Source organism: Macaca mulatta, chromosome 1 (genome assembly GCF_049350105.2).
Source record: "Macaca mulatta isolate MMU2019108-1 chromosome 1, T2T-MMU8v2.0, whole genome shotgun sequence".
NCBI classification, from domain to species: Eukaryota; Metazoa; Chordata; class Mammalia; order Primates; family Cercopithecidae; genus Macaca; species Macaca mulatta.
In genome coordinates, this window is record NC_133406.1 from 41,101,270 (window position 1) to 41,120,675 (window position 19,406).

The 19,406-nt window shown below is 38.6% G+C and overlaps 2 protein-coding genes across 4 annotated transcripts in view; one reads left to right on the forward strand and one right to left on the reverse strand.

Moving 5' to 3' along the window:
- Positions 1-317: 317 nt before the first annotated feature.
- ARPC5 (actin related protein 2/3 complex subunit 5) lies at positions 318-9,851 on the reverse strand. Of its 2 annotated transcripts, none has more exons than XR_013417097.1 (4): positions 8,621-9,851; positions 7,010-7,080; positions 4,394-4,570; positions 318-1,704 (listed from the first exon to the last, which is right to left on the reverse strand). XR_013417097.1 is itself a non-coding variant. In XM_078001392.1 (4 exons), the coding sequence occupies exons 1-4, from the start codon at positions 9,705-9,707 to the stop codon at positions 1,642-1,644; spliced, it is 456 nt and encodes a 151-aa protein (XP_077857518.1). In that variant the 5' UTR covers positions 9,708-9,851; the 3' UTR covers positions 318-1,641. The 2 variants fall into 2 exon arrangements, 1 of the variants encoding a protein (XP_077857518.1); XM_078001392.1 differs by having other exon boundaries at positions 7,010-7,081; positions 9,564-9,851.
- Positions 9,852-10,137: 286 nt separating this feature from the next.
- The window catches only part of RGL1 (ral guanine nucleotide dissociation stimulator like 1), a 291,199-nt gene continuing 281,930 nt past the window's right edge, over positions 10,138-19,406 (forward strand). Inside the window, exon 1 of one of the 2 annotated variants that reach the window (XM_015121590.3) lies at positions 10,138-10,546. The gene's annotated coding sequence lies outside the window, so the exon portion shown is untranslated. 2 annotated transcript variants of the gene reach the window in all.

Genomic DNA, 19,406 nt, shown 5'->3' on the forward strand with positions numbered 1-19,406 from the left:
AGAGAATTTTGGAGGCTGGGAATGAGTGACTGCAGCTGCTAGGCTACTTTGCACTATCTAGTCCAGGTCTTTGGGCAGTGATACTACATACAGGTATTCAGCTGCCATCCAGAGGGCTATGGAATCACTCCAAAGGCTTCAGCAGTGCTCTGACATCCTTAATGACTCTCTTCTCTATCATCTTCTATCTATATAGTCATAAAAACCCTACCAAATTGTTCCTGTTAAGAGTATAGTACTTGGTGCTAGAAGCAGAAAACCTTTCCTCTTAATTAACCATACATTCGTAAGTGTTAAAGTCAAAGAAAAATAAATTATTCAACACTGACATTTTATTTTCTGAAGTTTTATCATTTTTACAAAACAAAACAAAATGAAACAAAAAGCAGGTATCAAAATCAGCAAAGAGTTTATAGAATTTCTGCACCAGTTTGCACATAAGTCAGTGATTATAAAACTGGTGTCCAATGTAAATACTAATCACAAGCTGACTTCCTCCTTGATCAGGTGGTTTGTTTTGGAACTACTGGATATTTATAACTTTTTATAAGCACCGGTCATTTTTTGAGAACTGATTTGGTTTGTCCAACAAAGTAAACCATTTTTTGCTGTGTGGCAGTTTCTTTTTTAAAAAAACACTGAGCTAAAACACAGAATGTGTATTTGTTTGGATCTGAACCAAATCTTCTGAGATCCCAATTACCCTGAAGAACACTGAAGACATTTATGGGGCATATTAAATAGTATCTTAAATACTAGTTGTATGCCTCATAATGTCTAAGGCAGCTATTATATTTCTAAAGAAAGTAGCATTTCATTCAGAGGCTGCCCAGAGTTTGAATTACACCATAGTTTTTCTTTCTTTCTGCAAATCATTCTTTCTGATTTACAGTTTTTTTCCAAACAGAACCATATTATTGGAACAAAAGTTTGATGTTCATGCCCAACAAGCTCTGATATTTTATGGATACATTTGTATAGAGCAAGACTTCTTGCTCTGAACCCTGGGCGACCACAAATAAATTGAGAGGCCATCATTATTGGATGCTGAGAGAAAGTGGCACACTTAAACCCACAGTACAGATAATCAGGAGGCAAGCAAAAACAAAGCTAGAACTCGGTAGTGGTATTCACCCACCACTTATTCCAAAAACATATTTTGCTTAAATAAGGGAAATATGGTCCAGTTTTGCAATGTTAAGAGCTGCCAGTCTCTCATATTTTTTATAAATATCATTTCCCGACTAGCAGTGAGCTAGGAAACTGGCCTCAAATTCTAACCAAATCTCTCAGTATTAAGTAAAAATAACACAAAACAAAACAAAAAACCAGCCAATAGGGGTTAAAAATTGCACAATTAAACTTGAATGTAAATTATACTATATACAGACTGGTATAAACATCACTGAAATGGTTTTGAAAGGATGAAACATTTATATTTTAACACAATTTCTTCTATATTATCCCAATTTTCATTAAAGGAAAACTGATATGTAATTTTCTTCTTTACAGATATGAAAAAGCAAGAAGGCAAAGCTGAGAGAAACAGATGCTACCCACAGGGCAGCGGTGGCATTTGGTTGTTTTGGTCTTTGTACCAGCAATTCCCACTCCCGAGGCAGATTTCCACTTCCTGCCAGACTACACGGTTTTTCTTGCAGTCAAGACACGAACAATGGACCCTACTCCTCCAGCAGCAAGTGCCTAAAAACAAACCAAGATGTAAATGTTGACAGAATCGTAAAAGGTCAATTCTCATATTAAGTAAAACATTTTTCTTACAGAAGGAATGGTCATGGCTATAGACCCTGAATTTATCATTTAACAAATAATAAATTCTTGAACACCAATTACGCACCAGGTACTACTGTTCTTGGCACTGGGGTTACAGTAATAAACAAAACCTTGAAAGTCCCTGCCCTCATGAGCTTACAGTTTAGTGAGATACTAGTTTACATTCTAGTACATTAATTCTAAATAATGTTTTAAAAAATCTGCAGTGTAGTCTTCCTGCTCAAAACAGGTGGACATTCTGCATCTCTCATTCTCACTACACAGTCAGGAGAAAATTCAAACTGGGATCAACCATCCCAACCTCCACTTCAATTAGTTAGCCTTTGTCAGATTTTTTTCTCCCAAAGAAAGAAGGTATTGTTTAATAGTTAAGAACTTAGAAACTTTAACTCTGACTCTAATTTGAAAAACAGAGAGTAATGATCAAGTATTAGGAATCTGAGCTCTAGTTTCTTTCTGTTCAAAAATATTTATGGAATACCTTTGTATACTGAGTACTGTGCTAGATGCTGGGGATACAAAAGTGAACAAATACAGCATTTTCTGGTGTAGCACGAGGAGACAGACATATAAACAGATAATTTTAATCTAATGTATGAAATGAGAGTTGTGCTTCAGGTGCTATTAAAGCACCAGGGAGTGGTTTATACCCAGATTAACAGTACAGAGGAATGTTTCAGCTAAGGCTTCCTGGAGGAAATGACACATTAAAAGAACGAGCAGGTGACAGGCTAACACCAGAAAATCATGAGCAAATATATGGAGGTGTGAAACGATATGGTGCATTCAGGAAAAAGGCTGGCATTGCTATAGCCTGAGGGGAAGAATGACATGGAAGATGAAACCAGACTTGCGAACTTTGACTTTATCCCGCAGGTGACTGACAAGGGCAATTCTGATTTTAAAGAGATCATTCTGTTAGCTGGGTAGAGAACAGATTTGAGGGAGGCAAAACTGGTAGCTGGGAAACCAGTCAGGAAGCTATGGCAACAGACTGGGAGAGATGCTGTGAAGAGCTGCATTAGATACACTTGAACAGATAGATTTCAGAAATACTTAGAAGATTGGTAAAAACTGGTGACTGACATTTGGAAGAAATGAAGACTTCACACATGCCTCAGTTTCCTCAGCTACAAAAGAGGAATAATAGCAAACATTTCCCTCCGTTTTCATGAGGATTAAATGAGTTAATATTTATAAAGTCCTTGGAAGAGTATCTGGAATATAATAAGTGCTTAATCAATGTTCACTGCAATCTTGAGGCTATACTAGAACTAGGCTGCTTGGTTTTAAAGCTGGCTCTTCATCTGTAAATTGAGGATGATAAAGATATTTATGTATTTCATAGGGTTGTTGTAAAGATTAAACTAAAACATTAATAGTATGGTGCCTGGCAACAGAAAGTGTTCCATGAATAGGGTGCCATATAAATTACTATCCAAACTGGTACATTTTAGAGTAAAAGGGGGAACTATTTATAGTTATGATGGGACAACAAGCATAAATTGGGGCTATCCTGGGAAAACTGTGAGGAATGGTTACCCTATCCATAAATGTTAGTTCTTTTTGATAGTGTATGAGGGATAAAGTGACTTGACCAAGGCTAAACAACAAGTTTACTATGTACTTTTCTCTTATGTGTGTGTTTTCATTCGGATACACTTCAAACACTTAATATTTTTATGGCTGGTTCTATTTACATGTTATCCAGTTTTTTACCCAAAGCTCAAAATCCCTTGTACTCTTTTGACAGATGATGTACCAGCATCTACTTACATTGCAAAATATATGCATGAAAATAGAAAAAAATGATTTAAGAATTCTTGATCCTCCAAACCCCTAATTCTTTAAAAAAAAGTTGTAAAATATCTAACACAAAATTTGCCATTTTAACCATCTTTAAGCGTAAAATCCATTGGCATTAATTACATTTACAATGTATTGTAGCCATCACCACTATCTGTTTCCATAACTTTTTTACCACTCCAAGCAGGAACTCTGTACCCATTAAGCACTAACTCCCTATTCCTTACTTTTCCTACTTCCTGGTAACCTCTAAGGACTTTCTGTCCCTTTGTCTTTGCCTATCTTAGATTATTTTATATAAGTAAAATTATAAAATATTAGTTCTTTTGTATTTGGCTTATTTCACTTGGTATGTTTTCAAGGTTTACTCATGTTATAGTATGTGTCAGAATGTCATTCCTTTTTATGGTTGAATCATATTCCATTGTATGTATGTACTACAATTTACCTGTTCATCTGTTGATGATCCTTGTGTTGTTTTCACCCTTTGGTCACTGTGAAAGAATTCTTGATTTATACTGCTTATTTTCTTTTACAAAGTTTTGATTTAATTTAGAGTTCAAGATTATGTTTAATTACTAATAATCGTTGCTGAATAAACACAAGTGTTGGAATTAGAATCTCTTAAGACCAAGGCTAGTAAACATAAATATGAACTATCATTTTCATGCATTTTATTTGTAATAAAAAAATGTACAACCAAGTCAAAATGGTTATTCAGGTGAGAGAGGTCGTCACTGTCATCCCCTATTGTAAAAGAACCAGTTATGTAGATTTATAATTCATAATTTACCTTTTCATGCCATTGCAGTAACACAGCACTGCTATTGTCAGAGGGGCTCTCAAATCCTTTATAAATATACTTCATTAGGAGATCCACACCATTCTTGTCCAGAGATTGAACTGCCTTTTCAATATCATTAGCTTTAAAAGAGATGAGCACCTTCAAGACAATGCTGCCTGCCCGGTCCTGGTGAGTAAATAAATAACAGAACATTTAGACGTATCTGTATGAGGATGGTTTAGAATTTCAGAAAGGCCACACTAAGAAGGTGACATTTGAGTAAGGACCTGAAGGACGTGAAAGAGGAAGGCCTGGGATAACTGAGGAAAGTGTTTCAGACAGAGGAAAGAACACACTATTAGTGTGTGTTCAGTGTGTTCTAGGAATAGGAAAAAAACCCAATGTGGTTGGAGTGGACTGGTGGGAGAAAAGCAGGTGAGCAAGTCAGAGGTTATGGGAGGACAGATCGTGTAAGGCCTCCAGGCATTGTAAGGAGTTTGGCTTTTACTGAGAGAAATAAGAAGACATTGGAAGGTTTTAAGAGCAGTGCCATAATCTGACTCACATTTTAACAGGATCGCTTTGGCATCTACGTTACAGAGAATAAGCAGTGGGGGTAGGGGATAAGGCAGAAGCAGGGAGAGCAATTAGGAGGTAATTGCAGTAATACAGGCCGGATGTGGTGAGCACAGTAGCAGTGGAAGTGGTTAAAAACTAGACAGACTATTGACATAATTGAAGGCAGAGCCAAGAGGATTTGCTAACAGATCAATGTGATAATTTAACAATTTATTAAAACAACATTTAAATTTTATGTCTTGATCTTAAAAACAAAATTCCAACAAAACAGCCGGGTGTGGTGGCTCACAGCTGTAATCCCAGCACATCGAGAGGCCGAGATGGGCAGATCACCTGACGTCAGGAGTTCAAGACCAGCCTGGCCAAAATGGTAAAATCCTGTTTCTGCTAAAAATACAGAAATTATCCGGGCATAGTGGCAGGTGCCTGTGATCCCAGCTACTCGGGAGGCTGAGGCATGAGGATCGCTTAAATCCGGGAGGCGGAGAGTGCAGTGAGCAGAGATTGCGCCATTGCACTCCAACCTGGGCAACAGAGTGAGACTCCGTCTCAAAAAAAAAAAAAAAAAAAAAGAAACCCCACAAAACAAGGAAGCAGATTTGCATTTCTACCTTGAATTATTCTTCAGAAGTAATTTTTTCTTAAAAACTTTCTTTTAAAATTTTTAAACAAAGCTGTCTTAAAAGAAAATTGTAATTTATATGAATTGACTGTAGATACGAAATATAGTGATGTTCATTAATAATGATCTTTTTTCTTTAGCAAAAGCCTGCTTCAAAAGCAGTTATTTTCTTACCCATTCAAGCAAGCAAAGGGAACACTTAACTGACCTTTTCAACAATTCGTTTCTTCTTCCATTCAACACAAAGGGCTACCTCCAGCATTCCTACTGGTCAGGATTTCACACAATGTTTCTACTACCTATTGTTATCTTTGGTTTAAAGACTATGCAATCACCAGATTTAGAAAACATATCTTTGCATCCAGGGTAAAAATGAAATTTCAACGACATTCTTTACAACTTGTAAAAACCAAAGCAATTTTTCCCCGATAAAAAATTATGTTACCTAGATAATTATTACACATTTACCTAAGTTATTACTTACTACTACTCAATTGAGATTCTTGAAGCTCCTAGGATGTACGAATAGTTATGGACAATGAGGTTGATGCTATGGGCATCATTTTAAATAAATACTTAAATAGGCTAAGAACTACTAAAAGACTGCAGAGAATGTAAGTTGCACAACCATTCTGAAGGGCAATTTGGCAATACTACATGTACCAAAAGCCTTAAAAAAGTGCGTTCTTTGATCCAGTAATTCACTGCTAGCAATTTATTCAAAGAGAACAATTAAAAATTTACCAAAAAATATTCATTTCAGTGGTTCACAATAGGAAAAGTCAGTCTAAATATATAACAAAAGATTAGTTATGTATACACTGCAGCTTATCCATATACAACTGTTAAAAATGCTATAGAAATAAACTTATTACGAAGGAAATCTCTTGTACATTGCATACAGCCGAAAAAGCAGGTTATAAAATTTCATTCTTAAAAAACAAAAGGGAACTCTAACAATATAGCAAGGCCCCAAAGTAGTAACTGTTATCTCTGGGTAGTGGGACTATAAATGACTATCTTTTTAACCTTCCCATATGTCTGAGCTTTCTATAATAAATATTTAGTATTTGTACAGTTTTAAAAAATCTTTAAAAAGCAATTACAATCTGTTTATTTTTGTAAAGGTTTAACTTATTTTTCAAACCTTTGTTCAAATTCAGCCTGAGTGGTCTCCTCTAAAAACACACACAAATGATTTCACTATTTGAATTCACTGCATCTTACCATGCAGCATTATCATAACTACATTACAGGGCTATTTTTTCACGTGAAATTTTTACCTATCAAACTACATTATAAACTCTTCTATGTCAAAGTTAGCAAACGGTTAAAATATTGGTTTTTTTTTTTTTGCAACTGCAGAGGATTTTACTAAGAATAAGGTATCAGCAGAGATCACTGTGTTGTAGTCTGCGACTCACCTTCACTGCCTGACTCTTGGTGTTGATAGGGGGGTTCTTCAGAGCTGCCTGTAGGGCAGCTGTCATGTTTCCTGTGATGGAAGTTAAGGGTGTAGCAGCAAAGCATGGCCCCCAGGAAAGTATTATAACCACTGGTTCTGAAGACTTGCTTTATATATAAAAAGAAAATTACTGGTCACCATGTTCAATACTGGAAATTCAATGTGTTGGTTTCCAGGATGTTAATCAAGGGCAAGATATCAAAAGCAAAACAGAACATTAGACTTTCTTTTTAATAAAGCAAAGACTGTTTCACCCTTGGTTCTAACTATCAAATGAACACCTTGATAGTCTTTCATTGCCCAGTGAGATACATATGCAAACATTACCTAGAGTGGTGTTAAAGAAATCCTAGGCCGGGCGCGGTGGCTCAAGCCTGTAATCCCAGCACTTTGGGAGGCCGAGACCGGCGGATCACGAGGTCAGGAGATCGAGACCATCCTGGCGAACACGGTGAAACCCCGTCTCTACTAAAAAATACAAAAAACTAGCCGGGCGAAGTGGCGGGCGCCTGTAATCCCAGCTACTCGGGAGGCTGAGGCAGGAGAATGGCTAAACCCGGGAGGCGGAGCTTGCAGTAAGCTGAGATCCGGCCACTGCACTCCAGCCTGGGTGACAGAGCGAGACTCCCGTCTCAAAAAAAAAAAAAAAAAAAAAAAAAGAAATCCTAAAATATGTATCAGAATTATTAGTCCCCCAAATGAAATAACCTATTATCAACCAAAATATGTCTTTTCCTGTGATTCTAATTGAAAAAATAAAGACCAAACTTTTACTATATTCTATATTAACTGAAATGCTGGTAGAACATGCTGGCAGATTAGCAATCTCAATGATACACATTAGCAGTCTCTCAATATTGATGAAAAGAGGCATCACAGAAGATGTAATAATTCATATGTCCCTTAGGTGGCAGCTTAATTTTTTGCTTTAGATATTTTCTCTCATATTTCACAACGGTTATTCAAACTGTGTTAGACCATACCTATTAAATTCAGACTCTCTTTGAAAGCACTAGTGAGTTAGCAAGCATGAGAAACAGAAGGCCAATCAGACTGTCAGAATGTACCAGACATTCCCCTAAAAGGAAAACCACAGAGTTCACTTGTTCCTCCATCTCTAGTACCCCACCACTAGGGCTGTCTTTCCTGGCTGTATGTAAGGGTAAGAAAAGACAGTATCTTTTTATTTTAAGATGTACTGATCAAAAAGCGGATCCACTGATATGGACACAGCAGTCACCATAAATTACCTAAAATACATTGGGGTTTCATAAAACACCATCTATCCATCACAAATGTTTTTAGGAAGCATGTTCACCATTTATCTTCCGAAGAAAAAGTTCTCACACACACAAAATCTCTGGTTGACAAGCTGTTATTTTCAAGGCTGCAAGGATTTCTAGAGAAGCATGCCTCATGTGATTAGCTCATTTTGTATGACCCCAAGCACTTATTTAAATAATGCAAAAGAGCAACAGCTAATTAATTGTGAAAGTTGTGGCAATCAAAGGACTAGCTATATATTGATAAATGTCTAATGCTGTATTTAGGTGCCTTTAAAAAAGGATACTGTTGCCATTAAATATTTTCACTCACATTTTCCTCATATAACAGGACATTGAGTCTTCCTTATGAATACACCCAATAATTAGAAATGCATAAAAAGCCAGTGTTTGAGATTTTCTAAAACTATAGCTTCGGTTTTTTGCAACATTTACATTTTTCTAAAAAAGATGTAATGCAAATACGGAGTCAAAGTTATGAATATTCAAATATGCAAAAACAGAAACCGGGAACTGACAGCCATATTTTAACTAAAATGGAATCAATTTTAGGAATACAAAAAATTGTATTCATTCCCCTCCCCCGGTTAACAAATTCTGTGCAATGTATATTTTGTCAAATCCCCCCCTCCCTTTTTTTTCTTTTTTTAAAGGCCAATGGGCTGAAAGCATAGGGGACCTCAATTTTCAAACCGTACCATCTACCTTCTGCCCCCGGTAAGGAATAAACTATCTTAATGCTAGCAATAACAAAAACACAACAAAAAACAAAATCACTAAGGAAAGACGCAGGTTCCCCACAATCAGAAATTTCTGGAGCTAATGTGACTCCGGGAAATAGAGTTCTAGGAAGAAAAACTTAGGCGCTCGGCACCAGCCTTCCCCACCAGCCCGGGCCGCCTTCCCCAACGCCGCGAAGGCGCGGCCGGCGGGACCGGTTCCCGAGGCAGGCAGGCACTCGGGTGCAACCTGAGGAATCTGGGGGCGTGGAAGGCGCGCGGGGGAGGGCAGGCTTCCAAGAGTGGGACCCTCGCGTCTCCTGGCTCCTGAGTAGGAAACGGGGGCTTCCTCCTGCCCTCTCAGAGCGGGAGACCCCAAAGAGACAGGTTTAGCCGCAGGTAGACAGGGCAGCTCCGCGCCGGGGCCCCGCGGAACCTTCAGGCTCCCGGGTCTCTGGACAAGGGCGGGCTGGGCTGGGCTAGGGTGGGGAGGGCGGCGAATGCAAGGATATTGCCGTAGGCAGGAGTCCACCTCGCCCTCATCGGGCCCGGCCTGGCCGTCGCCCCCATCTTCTTCGTCCACGAACTTGTTCTCGTCATATTCATCCACGTCCACCTTCCGGAACCGGGCTGACGACACTGTGTTCTTCGACATCCCAATCCCTACCAGCGGCAAAGGCCTCTTCTTGGAGCTGCCTCTACCTCAGCAAGCCGAGCCCAGCAGCCCACTGCCCGGCGCCTGATTCACTTCCCTCTTCCGCTCTGGGGCGTCGCCGGCTGCCGTGGCTGGGACGGTTCTGGGCCTGCGCGCCAACCCTGCTGCTTCCTCCTCAGGTTCACGCTCTCCTGGCGCCTCCCACGCCGCCCCCACTCTTTCACGGAGAGCGCGCGCGGGGGAGGGAGGGCGCAGGACACAGCGCGCAGGCGCGGGCTCTCCGTAGGCAAGGGGCGGGGCTGGGCGAAGGAGGAGGGGGCGAGAGGGAGGGCCGAAACCTGGATCGCGGGCGGAGGTAAGAAACGATTGGTCGTCCGAGTGCGTCACGTGATTCCCAGGGGGTTCCCATAGAAACGCTTTTCTGCGGTCCAGTCTAGGGGGTCTGAGGTTGTCGGTGATGGGCAGCAGCGGCAGGTGGCATTGACTTTTGCTGCAGCCGTCAACGACCTGTCATCCGGGTCCTGCGTAAGGTCCGACTGGCTGGGACTTGGATGTGGGTGGGATGGACTTGGCTGCCGGACCGAGTGCCCTGCAGTTGGCAGGAGTATGAGGCGGAGTGATGCACACCCGGGCGCCCAGCATCGTTCTAATTGCCGGAGACGTTACCTCGGACTGTGCGCTGCTAGGGGCTGCGTTCCTGAGCGGGAAGCCCGTTTCCTGGGGTTGGAACTACCCTACTTGGCCAGCGGGAGGTCCCCAAGGACGGAGTCGAAAGGTCAAATCTTATCTGTCAGTGCTGTGTGACAGCATCACGACGGGATCTGCAGAACCTGAACTCGGTATCAAATCTACTGGGAGGGAGGGGAATGTGTCCGGGCAGGCGCTGGGGTCGGTTGGCAAAACTGGGGTGAATTTGTAGAATTTGGGAAAGGGTCATTGACATCTTAAAATAGGTGGTTGTTTGGAGCAAGAATGCTGAAAAGGGGTGAGGGTAGGTTAGGCTCTCTAGTGCTGGGGGAAAACAAAATGGGTAAGGATTGGTGGAAACCAGACCTTTAAGATTTATATTATGATTTAAGATTTATATGATTCCATCTAGGCCAGATTTTAAAAAAAATATTTGACATCCCCATTTCCGGAATGTAGGAGATAAAGGCACTAAGACGAAGGAAATGGTAGTTGTGCTGTGTGTATTACACTGAAGAACAAATATTTGCAGGATAAAATTAATTTGGACATTTGGCTGGACATTGCTCAGGTATGGGTCTAGTTTAGTTGGACCTCGAACAGAAGACTGGCTGTTGTCCTGTTGTGTGCCACAATCTTTGGTTTCCAGTGCTGTGTTGAAAAGAGCACTGGGCTTATAATCAGAAAACTCAGGCTTAAGTCTTGACTCTTCCGCTCATAATGTTTGAACGAGACATGTCACTTGAAATTCTGTCTCAGATTCCTCATCACCGAAATGGAGCTAATAATGTGCACTTTACAAGATTGTTCTTAGGATTAAATATCACGAAAGTGTTTCCAAGCTCTAAAATTCTACATAAATGTAAAATGCATGTTACTTGTACCATTGGTTTTGGGACTAGTCTTATAAATTGCTTAATAATATATGGTGTTTTATCTTGTTCCTGGAAGAGATGGAAAGATTCTGAAGGGCAGAGACAGTTTTTCTTTTGTATCTTCCTTCCATCCGACAAAAAACTAAGCATGCAGAAGGGACTCGATGCGTGCTTGATGAATGAATGAAAAATGAAAGACTGTACAGTTTGAGAATCATACTGAGAATAACAGAAGAGGGAGAGAGATCTCAAAATTAAATATTTGTTGGCTATATACGTGTAAATACATACATCCAGTCTTCTTTAAGTTCAAAAAAATACATATATATGTGTGTGTATTTATCTATGCAGTATATTATATATAAATAGAGAGTGGGAGAGAGACCTCGAGAATGGAATACATCCCTTTTTCTTGGGAAGAAGCAATGTGGCGTTTTTCTGTTCCCAATTAAACCACTCTTCTATAAGTATATCATTTAGGTGATAGAAGTAACATTGCTTTAAATTAACATTCAAGTTATGAACACACACACTGGTAAAAATTATCTTAGGACTGTCTTAAGACAGCAAAGGAAAAAATTTTACCTGTTGGTAATATTTATTTTAAAAAACCATATACCGAAGTATAAAATCATTGCTATGGTGAATGGCATTATGTAACTTAGAATAGAGATTTTACAATTTTTTTTCAGTTTGTCTTTGCTAACTTTAGTAGATGTTAATCAGTACACTTTAGCTGTTAAAGGTGATTGTACTTTTTCTTCTTTTAAATCAGTATTTTTCTTTGAAGAGAAAATCGAACAATAGAGGCACTATTGAGAGCAAATGGAAACAAGGATAGATTCAAGAGCTAATACATCTCTTCTCTTACATTTCTATTCTTTTGTATTGCCTTATTTAGGAAATTTTTTATTTTCTTATTTGAGAACTATGAAAGAATCCCAGAGTAGAAATCAGCTTAAGGGAATAGTGAGAGGAATTTAAATAATCGATTGCTCAAGGGTATAATTATTTTGATTGCTCAGAATTTTGCTCTATATGTTTAATGTGTTAAATATAATTAATTGCCAGCCAAATAATGCTTATGGCATTTAACATGTGAAAAATGTCTTTTCTAATGCAGTAAATTTTATTGTCTCACAATGATCCAAGTGCCTAGTACATACTAGGTACTCAACGTGTTTCTAGCCAATGATTTAAGGATCTGACAACTTAATTTTGGACTAACATTCAGAGATTGAGTATTTTTTAATGGGCACATAAATTACTTCTCCACCTTATTAGCTAGTTATATCTTTATAAAGCTTTAGGGAAATTTTTGTGTGTATGTGGAGAAATCTGTCCTTAATTATCTTTTAATTAGAAAGCTCATTATTTCACTTCCTTGCAAATTCTAAATTTTTAATGTTTATCATGATACTTCATTCATCTTAGGTAATATTATTTTCCTTTTAATTTTTCAAATGAGTGCTTACCCTGATATAAAAGGTTTATAAGGTTTTAAGACATTTTACTTGTTGTGCAAATAACCTAGTTTGATTCAATACCGAAGCAGGACTGAATCTGAATTTTCTCAAGGTTAATGCTGTATATGTAGTTCCTTATTTTCTGTGATGATGCAAACAGCCAAGGATCTTTTCAGTTAGAAGGGACTTTAATAAGGCTATAATAGGTCTTTCTTTTCAGACATTTTAAACCAAGGATTCTAACATATGCTTCTCTTCCCCAAACTTGCCACTAAATACTTAAACAACAAATAAAGACATTGAATCCTGGCTGGGTGCGGTGGCTCTTGCCTGTAATCCCAGAACTTTGGGAAGCCAAGGCGGGCAGATCACTTGAGGTGAGAAGTTCAAGACCAGCCTGGCCAACATGGGGAAACCCTGTCTCTACTAAAAATACAAAAAATTAGCCGGGGGTGGTGGTGCGCACCTGTAGTCCCAGTTACTTGGGAGGGTGAGGTGGGAGAGTTGCTCGAATCCGGGAGGCGGAGGTGGCAGTGAGCTGAGATCATGCCATTGCACTCCAGCCTGGGTGACAGAGTGAGACACTTCATCTCAAAAAAAAAAAAAAGATATTGAATCCTGCAACGTGACATTATTTATTTTTATTATTTGAAATAGAAGTGCAAAATCAATGCTAATCAAATATGTAAAATGTATTATAAATATAAATAAGCGAATTTCAGTTCTGGTAAGGATGCTTTAATACCAGGGTTCTCTGGCAACATAATATATATAAATATACATAATAAATAAAAATATAAAAATATTTTTAGCATGTTGTGCATAGATTATCTTATGATTTAATGCTCCTATGAATATCTGCATCAACTGGTTATGTGTTAAATTTTAAAACACGAACCTTCAAAATTTCATTTTTTCTTTGTTTCGAGTTTTTTCTTTATATAATTTTATGATTACACATTAAAGTGGAGTAGATAGGGTGAACTCTCTACTCAAACTTGTCAACTAAAAACCTGTAAGCTAAAGAAAAAAAAAAAATCTCTAAATACATTGAATTTATTTGGGAATTAGAAAGGAGGATTATAACCTGAGATGCATAGCTGTGGCAAGCTACATATGCATCAAAGAAGGGAGGATAAAGGGAAACTTTTTAAAATTTTATTTATTTATTTACTTATTTATTTGAGACGGAGTCTCGCTCTGTCGCCAGGCTGGTGTGCAGTGGCACAATCTCGGCTCACTGCAACCTCTGACTCCCTGGTTCAAGTGATTCTCCTGCCTCAGCCTCCAAAGTAGCTGGGATTACAGGCGCACGCCACCACGCCCAGCTAGTTTTTATATTTTTAGTAGGACGAGGTTTCTGCCTGTTGGCCAGGATGGTCTTGATCTCCTGACCTTGTGATCCGCCCGCCTTGGGCTCCCAAAGTACTGGGATTACAGGGGTGAGCCACCGCGCCTGGCCAAAGGGAAACTTTTATTTGGCAAAAGGAGAAGTTCACATAAGATGGTTGGAAACAGATACTGGTTTTGGATACTCAAAGTCAGACTTGGCGACATTTTAGAGGAGGAGATGCTATTACTGGGCAGGTGTTGTTTTGAGAGCATTTTATCTGAATTGCTGCAGTCCTACAGAATTTCTTATTTTAGAAAGTCCTTGAGACAAGACTTCCAAAAATGTCTTTTATCTCGTCCATGCAATCATGAACCCTACTCCTTTGTGCTCTCCTGGCTCTAGTTTGTGTTTGACAAAAAGTGATTTCATCCTGGTATCTGCAACTTTCATAAACCTTTATTCATATATTAGTACTTCAAAGATTAAAAAAAATTGTAAATCTGTACTCTTGCCTCAGGAAGAAGATTTAGTGCCAAAGAATAAGTCTTATTTTTAAAGTATTGTGAATGAGACTTTTTCATTTGATTTTTTTAACGGCTTATGATATAAAATGAAAGCTATGGACTTTAAAACATATTTATCCTGTATTCTTTCTTAGCATGGGGGTATTTTATTAATGCTAACAGTTGTTTTAAGGTTGCATCTCTTATCACACTGTATAATATTTGAGGTAATGATAATTTACATCTTCTTTTCCAATATTTCTGTCACTTATTTTATCTTATTATATATGCTAGAATGTTGAAAAGAGTGTTGAAAAATTGAGTGCTGGGCTCTTCTGCTTTGTTCCTGTCTCAATGGAAATGTCTTTGGTATTTCACCAGTTGACATATTTACTTTTGCTTTATGACTTTTAGAAATGACTGCTAAAATTATCAAATGCCTTTTATGGGGATCTAATCATAAAAATCGTATAGTTTCTATCTTTGAATTTATGAGTGTAGTGAATATATATATTTTTCTACACTGAAAAATTCCCATGTTTCTACAATAAACTCTATTTGGTTGTGAAATATTACCATTTTAATTACTTGCTGGATTTGATTAGTTTATATTTTGTTTGTGTGGTTTCAGAATTTTTTTAAAAAAGTTCAGACAGGATCACACTCTGTTGCCTAGGCTGGAGGGCAGCGGTGTGATCTTGGCTCACTGCAGCCTCGACCTCCCAGGCTCAAGCCATCCTCCCACCTCAGCCTACCGAGTAGCTGAGACCACAGGAGCACACCACTACCCCTAGCTAATTTTTGTATTTTTTTGTAGAGATGGGGTTTTGCCATGTTGTCCAGGCTGGTCTTGAACTCCTGAGCACAAGTAATCTGCCAGCCTCGGCCTCTCACAGTGCTAGGATTATAGATGTGAGGCACTGCGTGCTGCCTTTAAAAATTTTGTTCTGTAGATGCAGTGTCTCCCTATGTTGCCCAGGCTGGTCTTCAACTCCTGGCCTCAAGCAATTCTCTAGCCTTGGTCTCCCAAGTGATGAGATTACAGGCATGAGCCACCCCACCATGCCTGTTCATAATTTCTGTTTTTAAGTAAGATGGATCCATAATTTTATTTATTTGTGCTATCTTTATCCAGTTTTGATATTAGTGTTAGCCTAACTTTGTAGACGAATTTAGATTTCCACCTTTTTTTCCCTACACTCTGCAATAGTTTAAATGATGAGAAATTATCATGCTATTTGGTCTTTGAAAGTTATAGTGTGTGCTGCAAAACTACCTGGGCTTGCTGATATTTTTAGAGGTAGATCTTCGATCATTCTTATCTTCTATGATTATTGATTTGTTTGATTTTTCTTTCTATTATTAAATAAATTTTAGAATTTATGTGTTTCTAGAAAATAATGCATCTCATCTAGATTGCCAATTTATTGGCAAGAAGTTGCACAAAATATTTTCTTATAATTGTTTTAGTATATGCCATGACCATGGACTTTTTTCTTTTCTCATTACCACTATTAACTCTTTAAGCAAAACATTGAAATCAACTTTTTGTTCCCCAACCTGATTGTCACAAATTCTAGTAACATATCTTTACTTCTTTTTTTTTTTTTTTTTTTTTTTTTTTGAGACAGAGTCTCCCCCTGTCCCAGGCTGGAGTGCAGTGGTGCGATCTCGGCTCACTGCAAGCTCTGCCTCCCTGGTTCACGCCATTCTTCTGCCTCAGCCTCCCCAGTAGCTGGGACTACAGGCACCTGCCACCACACCTGGCTGATTTTTAAAATATTTTTAGTAGAAACGGGGTTTCACCGTGTTAGCCAGGATGGTCTGGATCGCCTGACCTCGTGACCCGCCTGCCTCGGCCTCCCAAAGTGCTGGGATTACAAGCGAGAGCCACCGTGCCTGACCTATCTTTACTTCTTAAAGAAAATAGGAAGTCAACTATCTAAGACTCATAGTTTTGATAATATTTGAAAGATCCTGCAATCCTTATAATTTCCTACTCTTTATCCTTATCCTGTTCATATTTTATTAATAATAGTAACCACTTAATAAGTTTATTGTGTGTCAGACACTTGGTAAATAAACCCTTTACTTGCATTATTTAATCCCCAGAGTAGCTCTATGGCCTAGAAATTAGTGTTCCCATTTTATGAATGAGTAAACTAAAACTCAGAGAGGTTATGTAATTTGGCCAATGATATTCAATCAGCAGGTGGCAGAATGATGTGGCAAATTATAATAATTTGGAATTACTTTTTTCTAAAAATAAGTATATAGCCAAGTATCAAAGGTCTAAACAAACCCATATAAGAGCTTGAAATGAACTGTAAATTGTGAACCTAAAAAAACCGTGTTATTTTAATGATTTTTAAAAGGATATTCGTTTTTTAGATATTACTGTGAGCTTTCCTTACCTTATCTCTGTATTTTGAGACTAGACATAGAGCCCGATTTCTTTTTCTTTTTCTTTTTCTTTTTTTTTTTTTTTTTGGAGACGGAGTTTCTCTCTTGTTGCCCAGGCTGGAGTGCAATGGCATGATCTCCTGCTCACCGCAACCTCCGCCTGCTGGGTTCAAGCAATTCTCCTGCCTCAGTCTCCTGAGCAGCTGGGATTACAGGCCACCACACCCAGCTAATTTTATGTTTTTAGTAGAGATGGGGTTTCTCCTAAAGGTTAGGGTGGTCTCAAATTCCCAACCTCAGGTGATCTGCCCTCCTCGGCCTCCCAAAGTGCTGAGATTACAGGTGTGAGCCACTGTGCCCGGCGACATAGAGCCTGATTTCTAATATTTAGTCTAACAGAAAAGATGTCACTTTTTTTGTATTTAGAGAGATCAGTAGGTGTCAACTAGTAATTCAATTTTTTAAAAAGATTATGATAAAATAGATAAAACAAAGTCATTATCTTAACCATTTTGAAGTGTATAATTAAGTAGTACTAAGCACATTGTTGTACAGCTATTACCAACATCCATCTCCAGACCTCTTTTCATCTTACAAAACTAATTCTGTACCCATTAAACAATAACTCCCTGTTCCCTGCTCCCCAGCCCCCGGCAACCACCATTTTCTACTTACCACATGTAAGTGGAATCATGTGGTGTTTGCCTATTTTTGACTGGTTTATTTAACTTGGCATAATGTCCTCAAGGTTCATCCATGTTGTGGCACGTGAATAGATTTCCTTCCTTTTTAAAGCCGAATAATACTCCATTGTATGTATATACCACATCTTGGGTATTCATTCATCTGTCAATGGACACTTGGTTTGGTTCTACCTTTTGGCTATTGTGAGTAATACTGCTATAAACATGGGTGTAGAAATATCTCTTTGAGGTCCTGTTTTATAAAAAAAATTACTTCACTTTTTAAAAATAGATTCAGAGTCTTGCTATGTTGCCCAGGCTGGTCTTGAACTCCTGGACTAAAATGATCCTCCCACCTCAGCCTCCCAAAGTGCTGGGATTACAGGCATGAACTGCCGTGCTTGGCCAAGACCTTGTTTTTTATACCCAGAAGTAGAATTGCCTGATGATATGTTAATTCTCTTTTTAATTTTTTGAGGAACCATTTACACTTAACTAGACAATGCAGTAAAACAGTGTTCCATTGCCTTGGGTCCCAGATTTAGTACATCCCTGAAAGTCAGGGACATCTAAGACAAGATAATCTTGGGATTTATGTTTGGCATGAGGTCCTGGGCAACAGGGGAGTGGGGCAGGGCCAAAGTTCTGGTAACTAAAACCTACTAAAGTTTTCCACCCTAGCCCATCCTGCCTACCTGGCTTCCATAGTTTAGAGGATACCCATTGGTACTGTGGTTTGAGCAGAATGACAGGCAAGCTTCAGGACAGGTCCTAAATAAATATGGATTCTTTTAGGCTTTGTAGTGAATCTGCATTGTTATTATTTAGAGAAGCATTAAGGCATAATGATTAAGAACATGGATTCTGGAGCTCGACTTCTTGGGTTTAACGCTCAGCTCGGCCTTTATTTACTACTTGGGAGGTTAATTAAATTATCTGTGCTATAATTTCCTTATTTGTGAAGTAGGTATTATAATAATATCTACCTCGTAGGATTATTGGGAGGATTAAATGAATACATGTAAGTGCTTAGAAAAATACTTGACATATAGCTCTCACTCAATGTTAGTAATAATATTATTATTTTTTAGAAACAGGGTCTTGCTATGTTGCCCAGGTTGGAGTGCAGTGGTGTGATCATAGCTCACTGCAGCCTCTACCTCCTGGGCTGAAGTAGTCCTCCTGCTTCAGCCTACCAAAGTGCTGAGATTACAGGCAGGAGCCACCATGCCTGGCCAAATAATATTATTTTAAATTAGTACAGGTTATGATGTGGCTTTCCTTTTTAAATTTACCATTTAAAAAAATTTTTAAATTTATGTGGCTTTCCTTAAAAAGCAGTAAGAAGAGTAAGATTCCATCTGTGGAACTTTTTGGATTGCGTATACTATGAATGAAAAAGGTGTAATGGCAATTTAAAGAAATAGGATTTGCTCTCAGATGAGCAGGATTAGATTATAGCTTGATTAATTCTCATCTGTTTAGTATTATATGGATTGGATTGTAGCTTGATGAAACATAGAAAACATTTCTAGTCACATAGCAAATCAATGCCAAGACAGGAGTTGGTCACAGAGGTTTGTGTTGTCTCTTGCTGTCTGGACCCTCCCAAACACTGTCCAGGAATGAGATGCCCTTGTACATACCCCATCCACCACTTCATTCTAAGCAGATGTCAATCACCACTATGAAAGCAGAATCTGAGAGCACTAAACACTTGAGTCAAATAATGGACTCCTCTAATCCATA

What these genes read in the sequence shown, in the direction of transcription:
- ARPC5 (XM_078001392.1), bottom strand. Translation starts at nt 9,707, where the DNA reads ATGTCGAAGAACACAGTGTCGTCAGCCCGGTTCCGGAAGGTGGACGTG. An exon ending in TGGACTCCTGCCTACGGCAA is followed by an intron (nt 7,082 to 9,563) that starts TATCCTTGCATT and finishes ACTTCCATCACA; the next exon opens with GGAAACATGACAGCTGCCCT. An exon ending in CCAAGAGTCAGGCAGTGAAG is followed by an intron (nt 4,571 to 7,009) that starts GTGAGTCGCAGA and finishes TTTACTCACCAG; the next exon opens with GACCGGGCAGGCAGCATTGT.